The 8236-nt window shown below is 45.3% G+C and overlaps 1 protein-coding gene across 1 annotated transcript; it reads left to right on the forward strand.

Annotated features, from left to right (window-relative positions):
• Positions 1-1923: 1923 nt before the first annotated feature.
• Positions 1924-8144, forward strand: CSF2RB (colony stimulating factor 2 receptor, beta, low-affinity (granulocyte-macrophage); the record flags this gene model as incomplete). The annotated part of the gene is made up of 12 exons (XM_008945249.1): positions 1924-1987; positions 2436-2565; positions 4073-4257; positions 4571-4719; positions 5581-5709; positions 5745-5787; positions 5882-6014; positions 6209-6369; positions 7219-7364; positions 7467-7641; positions 7837-7927; positions 8075-8144. Coding segments are annotated over exons 1-12 (1476 nt in total), but the record flags the coding sequence as incomplete, so codon positions are not given.
• Positions 8145-8236: the final 92 nt, after the last annotated feature.

Here is an 8236-nt window from a genome sequence, read left to right on the forward strand (position 1 = left end):
GAAGGTTTTCACTGTGACATCAAGGTCCTGAGGGTGTAACCAGGAACTCAGCCAGTCTGAAGATGGAGGAGCTGTTTGTGTGAGGAAGAAAAGGGAAGGAAAATGTCTGCTGGGAAACCAGACAGCTCTTTTCTAAGGGTGGGGAGAGGACATACATAAACTTATTGACATCTAAAAATCAGAGCAGGAGAATTCCTTTCTGTGTTTATACTCTAATGCAAAGTAAATTCTGACCATCCAGCAAAATCACTTATTCCCCTCCCAGCCTACAGGGAACCTAACTGTGCTAACTGTGGTTTTGGTGAGTACTACAGGGATTTAGAGAAGATGTAGTGGCAATGTAGGATGGACAGACTCTGACAGCTATATTCTGTATCTGGGCACTCATCTTAGTCCCCTGTAGAATACTGCTGAGAGGACAAACCTGAGTATGTCTTTCCCTTATGGTTACCTAACTTTCCTCTAGATCTTATTATTGAAGGCTACAGAGCTAAGTTTTAAAGCTGGGTTTAAACCAGTGTATCTGCCTTGGATGTAGGATAGCTTCACATCAACTCTTCTCACCAATTTTTTTATTTCCTTTTTATTTCCCCCCCTAGAAATAAATTAGTTCTATGATCTGGTAATTGTTGACCTGCAGATAGGCAATGACAAATTTCCCCCACCCCTTTTCCAGTTAAACAGTCCTATCTAAGTAAGCACTTTGGGGGCTAAATTAGGAAGTACACACTTCCTATCTTACAGGCATTTACACGGACTTCCCTCCAAAGGGCGTGGTCTGCTTCTCTGGAAGTGGCATTTGAGGTGCATAGAAGATTATTCTGAACATTTACCTGCCAAGAAAAGCCCGTGGTTGGTTTAGGCTTTCTGTCTCCAGTTCTAGGGAAGTGTGGTTTTACTGGTTTATGCCTCAAAGGATTCTGATGCTGTGGGGAAAGGCTGGACAAGGAAAATCGCCTGCCAGGTTGAATCCTCTGCCTCACAGACAGCTCTGGAACCAGGTAAGGGAATTGTTTCTTCTCCAGGGAAAGCAAAAATGGCAAAGCCTGCTCTCATACAAGGGTTAGTGAGCCATTAAGGGATTCCTTAGCTCTAATGGTTCTTCCAGGGCTCAGCGAGCTGTTTCTGGTATAAGGAACTGGCATTTAGGAATCTGAAAGCCTATCGGTATTGAAAAGGAATTTTTTTCCATGGTCCCCTAAAGTAGAAAAGGGTCTCAGCTCTGTAATGTACTTGAGTAAGTGAGTTGATTATACTTTTTGTGAGAGAACAATGAGAGATGGCCAAAAGGACGTGAATTCCAGTATTGAACAATGTGGTCCATGGTCTTTGAACAACTCTCAGTCACAACAATCACTAAATAAAGGGAGAAATAATTTCTTTGATATTATTTCTACAATTTACAACCTGTTTGGGAAGCAGCTGGAAAAACAGTATGCTGAAAAGGCTGAAAACGGATGAATATGGAAATTCAACCCCTGTAGCTCCCAAGAGCTATGTGGTTGAGGATCCTATATTTAAGGAAAGGTAAAAACCAGAACACCACTCACATTAGGGAGGCTTTGAGCACAAAGAGCAGAAGGATGAATGGATTTGAAGGCAGAGTTCTCTTCACAGATGAGGATTGTGTTTTGTTGCTGCTCAGCCAAGAGAATCCCTGCATTTACTTCTTCATTCTTTGCTCACATTGCAAGCCCACACCATAAGATGTGGGTTTTGTCCTACAGTAAATACTTGGTAGAAACTCTTCCTAAATGTCACTCCAACATGAAACCTTGTGAAATTCCCTAATTCAGTTTTACTTCTCTTTATGTGAAATGAAAACAAGAAGCAGAGCACAGTAAGCGGAGCAAGAAAGTAGCCAGTGGACAGTGAAAACAATGATCTGCTGAATTAAGATTAAATTTGTGAGCAAAGGATGGTATGAACATGGAAGAGATTTTTATCTTTCTGCTGAATTTGGTCTTCAGTGTTCAAGCCATTCGAGGTGAGTTTCAAATTTATATTCTCTCTCCTTCCATTATTGCCTGCTTTTTTGTATCTGTCTTCTTTCAGCTAATGCTCTTCCTCATTTTTTTGCTTGCTTTTCTGTTTCCTTCTGCCCCCATCTTCTGTGCTGTAGGAACACAGATGTCTTGATCAAGCCCAGTGTGTAGCAGATGCATGTGCAACTTCCCTTCCCTTCCCTTCCCTTCCCTTCCCTTCCCTTCCCTTCCCTTCCCTTCCCTTCCCTTCCCTTTTGCCTCAATTCCTTTCTCAGAGAGTATCCCCATGAAGAGTTTGAGCTGCTACAATGACTACAGCTCCCAGATGACCTGCACATGGATGGAGCATTCAGAGGCACACGCCCTTGTTGGCATGTCTCTTTACCAAAGGGATAATTTCCCTTTCTGTAATCACTCCATCTTTTTTTTTTGCCTCAATTCCTTTCTCAGAGAGTATCCCCATGAAGAGTTTGAGCTGCTACAATGACTACAGCTCCCAGATGACCTGCACATGGATGGAGCATTCAGAGGCACACGCCCTTGTTGGCATGTCTCTTTACCAAAGGGATAATATCATCATGTAAGTACCTGGAGCAGATAAGAGCATCACTGAGACTATGGTTTTGATCACTTCTGAGAAACATGTATAGACTCTGTGTGAGATAGAGAAGACTGGTCAAGTTGATCTGTGCTATCACTTTTCCTCCTAGAGATACTGGTCTGTTTATGATGGTATCTCTCTGTTACATCTGTTTCCTTGTGAAAAGGGAACTGAATCACCAGACTGGATCAGTTGCGAGGATAAGAAAGGACAGAGAAGGAGGAATAGTCAAGGAAGAGATAAAGATGGAAAAGCTGAGAATGAATTAGAGTGTGGGGATAGAGAAAGGAAAGAGAAAGTAATCTTGAGGAGAGAATTGTAGACCTAAAAGCAGCTGAAATCAGTGGAAGGTCTTTGGAACAGGACCTTGAAGCTAATACTGCTGGGAAAAGATAAAAAGTTATTTACAGAGCTGAGATCAAAATGGCCAATGAATAAACCAGGTCAGCTCATGGATGAAGAATAATGGACTAAATCCCAAACAAATGGTAATGCTGGTGAACAGACAGAATACCTTCAGGACTTCACAACCCTTGGGCTAACTCTGTTGTTTAAGGACATGTATTGTCAGATATTATTATTGTATTACATATGTTTTGTCAGTCCCACCCATACTTCAGCAATATCCCTCATTTCCTTATTAATACCCAAATTTTAAGGATAGCAGCAATGCTGAGTAATGCTTGCTGACATATAGTTGGCTAGGAGACTCCAGCCTATCCTAGAAGACAGTATTTGGCTTAGATATTCACAACTTAATATTTCTCATCTGAACTGTAACAATACAATATTCTGGGCATAAAGCCATCAGAACAAACAAAATTCCAGAGGGTACAAAAAGAAGCAAGACAACTCTCTAGGAGCTCAGGATACTGCAAACACACAGAGCTTATCCTCTGCTGTCTAGTTTAAAATGCTGTTTCTAATTTTCATGATGCTCCTTGGCCTGGAGAAAAGCTGCCTAAAAGGATTATTAACATTCTGTATAAAATTTTTAATGAAGACATAAGGTATTGGCAGAGCAGAACTACTAAGGATACAGAAGTAGATTGGTTGGAGAATTAAATGTCATTCAGTGACTGCAAAAAGAGTGTCTTCAAGAAGCTAAGGATCATCAGAAACTACTGCCTTTCACTCTAGGTAAAAGATGTATTTCCATGACATTTTTCATTGTACTATTTATCACATTAAAAAAAAAAAAAGAGATTATATAGAGTTAGGCGAAAAACTAACAAATATAAACTGGCACTAAAACAAAATGTTCTCCTGTACAACTTCGGAGGCATTTGATAAAAAATTTGGTGTTAAAAATGTTTGTCATATTAACTGGTGCAAAACAGGATGAATCAGTACAGTGAGAAGAGGATATAAGTACCTGAGTAAATGATAACAACAAAATGGGAAGGAATTGTTTCCAGATATTTAATTTTGCATTAACTGTAGGCCTCCAAGTCAGATCTTTATAGATCATTTTCTCTATACACAGGGAGAACAATGAGATGCTTTGTAAACGCCAGACAGAAAATGACTTACCTGAGGCTCCAGAATCCTACGTGCACTGGGTTTGCCACACCACTAAAGAAAATTTTGGCATAGGTGTGGATGATACTTACAGCTTCAAACCTAACAAGATACTTCGAGCAGAGCTAAATGTTGTTCTCTTCCAAAATGGTAAGGATTAAATACGGAATTCTCATTTTCTGATGAATGTAAAGGATCTTTGAGAAGGTATTTTCCCTTCAGTGAGGAAATGCCACTTCCAGTGTGAAAACTGGGAGTTCCACATTGGGAGGATATGGCAGGGAGGGGAGGGGGTAAGTTTCTGGGAGGAGATGGACCTGGAAGGGGGACTCAAGCAGGAGATATTTGGTGTGGCAGGAATAAGATACTTGAGAAATGGGGAAGCTTATCTAGGTGTTTTCTTCCCCTCTTCATGTCCCTGTCCTCACTGTCTCCTCTCCTGGGTTGTACCTTCACTTTCCAGTACAGACCCCCCCACCCCAAAACCTGTCAGTCAGCTTGATGAGATCAGGAGATGTCTTGCTGACCTGGAAAGCAGCTGATGGAAGCCAAGGGCTGGGCAATGCCCTTGACTATGAAGTCAGCTACAAACGGGAGTGGGAGTCCTGGGAGGTAAGAGTGGAGGAGCTGGGCTGTGCTGGGTTGGGCTGCATGCTTTTTGGGGGTGGAGAGTCTGTGGTTGAAATTCTGCAAATGAATGGCCCTTTCGTTCTCAGGCACTAGAAGGAGATGCAACAAATGTTGTTTCAGATCAGGGAGAAGGAGCTCTCCTTCTGTTTGCAAGGGACTTGCCCAGTGAAGTGCCATTTGTCCTGAGCTGAATGCAAAGACGTGTTCTCCATGGAAACAAAGGCACGACACTTGGGTTTTAATTTGTCATTGATTTTGCCCTGAATCCCTTCCAAATGGAATTAAATGACTTTCCAACAAGACCCCATGTGTGAAAATGGCAAAATATATTTGAAGCTACTTCCCCTTCCAGGAGGATACGTTTTGGGTGGTTTTTTAAATTTTTTTAAGAGTCCATATCCTTTCTTGTATTGTTTCCCCAGATCTGTTTCTGTTCTGTACTTGTCAGCCTGATTTTTATTTTTTAAGAGAAATATTTTAATATCCCAATATCTTGAGCCCAATTCCCACAACATTCTGCACTGAGCAGTGTTGTGGACTCGTGTGGCTGGTGCTGAAGGCGACCAGGGCTCTACAAGCAGGATCTGGCCCATGTGCTGAGGCACATTGGGCTACCAGTGCCTGTGCCTCACCCTTCCTGTGCCATGCTAGTAGCATACATGCTGAAGACCCTCTAGTATGGGACCAAGGAGCACTGAATGACAGCATGTACATGGAGCATCAGTTGTGTGGGACTGCTGGGAAATGCAGCCTGGCATCTCTGTCTTCCCTCCACCAATCTTCTCCATCCTCCACCTTCCAATTTCCTCCCTCCCCCCTCTCCCTTCTTTCCCCTGCCAACAGGACGCCGTCTCGCTCTCGCTCTCCAACACCACCCTTTGCCATCTCAGACTCCAGGACCTTGTCCCGGGGAGCAGCTACGTTGCTCGTGTCCGAGCCAGGCTGGGGCAGGCCAGTGGCTCCTCCTGGCCGGTCCACCCGTGGGGGACGGGACCTCCGCTGGGCAGTCCAGCCAGTGGAGCACGGAAGCCTCCTGGAAGACCCCTGAAGGTAGCATGGGATAGAGCAGGGCTGTGCTGGGGGAAGCACTGTCTGAGAAGCCAGACCTTGCCTCTCACTTAGCTCGCTCTCATTTTCTCTGAAGGTGGCCTTCAGCCCAGGAACCTTCGCTGCCTCTTCAACGGTGCAGATCGTCTGACGTGCAGCTGGGAGGTGAAGAAAGCCATCACCACCTCTGTCCTCTTTGGCTTGTTCTTCAGGGCCACGCCAACGTCAGCGTACGTGCTCTGCCCGTGGCTGTGTGCCCACACCTCTGCCATGGAGCTTCTGCTCTGTCCCATTCCCCCTGATCCACACCTCTGCCATGGAGCTTCTGCTCTGTCCCATTCCCCCTGATCTGCAGGTCTCCCATGGAGCTTCTGCTCTGTCCCATTCCCCCTGATCTGCAGCTCTACCTCTTTTTTCCCCCCAGGGAAGAGGAGTGCTCCCCTGTGCATGAGAAGGAGATTCCCCACATCCCATACGTGGTCCAGAGCTGTGAGATCCCTGTCAGCAACTCCAGCAGTCAGAGCCAGTACCAAGTGTCTGTGCGGGCCAAGACGGAGGAGAAGGTGATTGAAGGCTACAAGAACAGTGAGTTGCTGTGTAGTTTCTTGGACAGATGCCTGGCTGGGCTAGTGGGGCTGCGGACAGCAATGGTGAGGAAAAATGGGTGGGAAGAGGAAGAGATCGAGACTGATGAAGCAAGGAACTGGATGCTGGGTCAGGTCAGAAGTCAGGGACAGGTGGGTTGTAGGTGTGGAGTTCCTCTGTGGCAGTTGTTACTATGAATAAGCTGGTGGAAACCTCTGTGCAGAAATCTGTGTTGTGAGCCAGAACTTCTCAGGGGACAACTGTCACCCTGCAGACTTCTCTGTGGTTGACCTTCATGAGTGTCCCAGGAGACAGGGAGATGAGGGGAGAGGTGTTTGTGGGAGAGTGTCACAATGTGATTTCTCTAGAAGCCAGTGGAGTTCTTGTGGGTCTGTGCAGTGGCCCACAGAGCACTGGATGAGGTAGGACCAGGTGGATCATCTCAGCCTGCATGCATCTGGAGGTACTGGTGCCACTTTCCACAGACTAACACAGGGAGAGCTCCTGCAGTGAGTGAAAATATCAAGTACTAGTTCCAAGACAGAGGAAAATCTCTGAAAATGTGGTAGACTAGTACAGATGTTTCAAATATTGCATTACTGCTTGCCTGTACACAAGGAGTGCTGTTCATATTAGTGGATATGGATTTTCTGTCCTTTAATGCTCTGCTGTTTTATTGTATCTGACTAGAAAATGAAGATGCAGAGAATTGAGAAGTGTTTGGAAACTGAGACTTCTTATCCTGCATAAACCAACACTGGTTTCAGTCTGTGGGAACTATTCCCAGTGCTGAGAGGGAGTGGTGGACCAGGGTGTTGATAAGGACTCTGAGATGTTTGTGTGTTCCAGTTAAGGTGCTGCCGCCTGCAAATGTGTCAGTAACAGGGACAGAAGACCAAGAGTATGAACTGAGGTGGACAAAACACACTCTGAGATACAACTTCATCAAACAGAGATACCAAGTGGAGTACTGGAAAAACGACCAGTATGAAAAGGTAAGTCTGAGAAGGTGCTGGAGTCCTGGATTTCTCTTTGCTGGGCCAACGGGAAAGACAATGCTCTGACCTCCCTCCTTTGGGCTTCTTTCTTCTCCCCAGACCCTCCAGAAGTTAGAGATCAGCAATGATGAACCTCCCTTCATCTTCACCCCGCAGATGTTGGCCCCATCTACAGCATACAGGGGGAGAATGCGGGCAAGGGTGAACACCCCTCAGGATTATGAGGGGCCTTGGAGTGACTGGGGTGAAGAGTTCACCTGGAAGACTGAGAATGGTACTTTTCATGCTGGCTACTTCTGTGTGGTTTTGTGGACTGCTAGTGGCTGAAATGCCTCTATAGAAAAATAGATTCTCTAGCTGGGGTTGAAGTTAGGTCTTATTTCCCTCCACAACATGAGTACACAACAACCCTGTTTTGGGAAGCAGCCACTCTGCAGGTGGACACCTCTTTCTCCTCTCTCTGTTTCAGTTCTGCCAGAAGTCCTTCTCCCAGTGATGCTCCCAGCTCTCATCATCCCATTATTAATAGCTGCTTATTGCAGCTCCAAGTACTTCCTCAGGTAGGTTTGTGGGTTTGTTGGGTGGTGCCATGCCAGGGCCTTGGTGGTACCTCGCTGTGCAGAGCAGCCCAGTGTAGAGGGTGCAGTGTCTTTGGGCTGCAGCCATGTTGAGAAGCAAATTTGGAAACCCCTGTGTTGTCATTGCAGGAAGAAGAAAATGTGGGAGGAAAAGATTCCAAACCCCAGCAAGAGTCTCCTCATCCAGAGCTACCTGGAGGTGAGAGGGAACTGTACCTGGAAGGGTTCATCACTTCTCTCTCTTTTTCATAGAATCATAGAATTGAATCATAGCATGGTTTGAGTTGGAAG

This window comes from Merops nubicus, unplaced genomic scaffold (assembly GCF_000691845.1).
Source record: "Merops nubicus isolate BGI_N331 unplaced genomic scaffold, ASM69184v1 scaffold20688, whole genome shotgun sequence".
Classification (NCBI taxonomy): domain Eukaryota; kingdom Metazoa; phylum Chordata; class Aves; order Coraciiformes; family Meropidae; genus Merops; species Merops nubicus.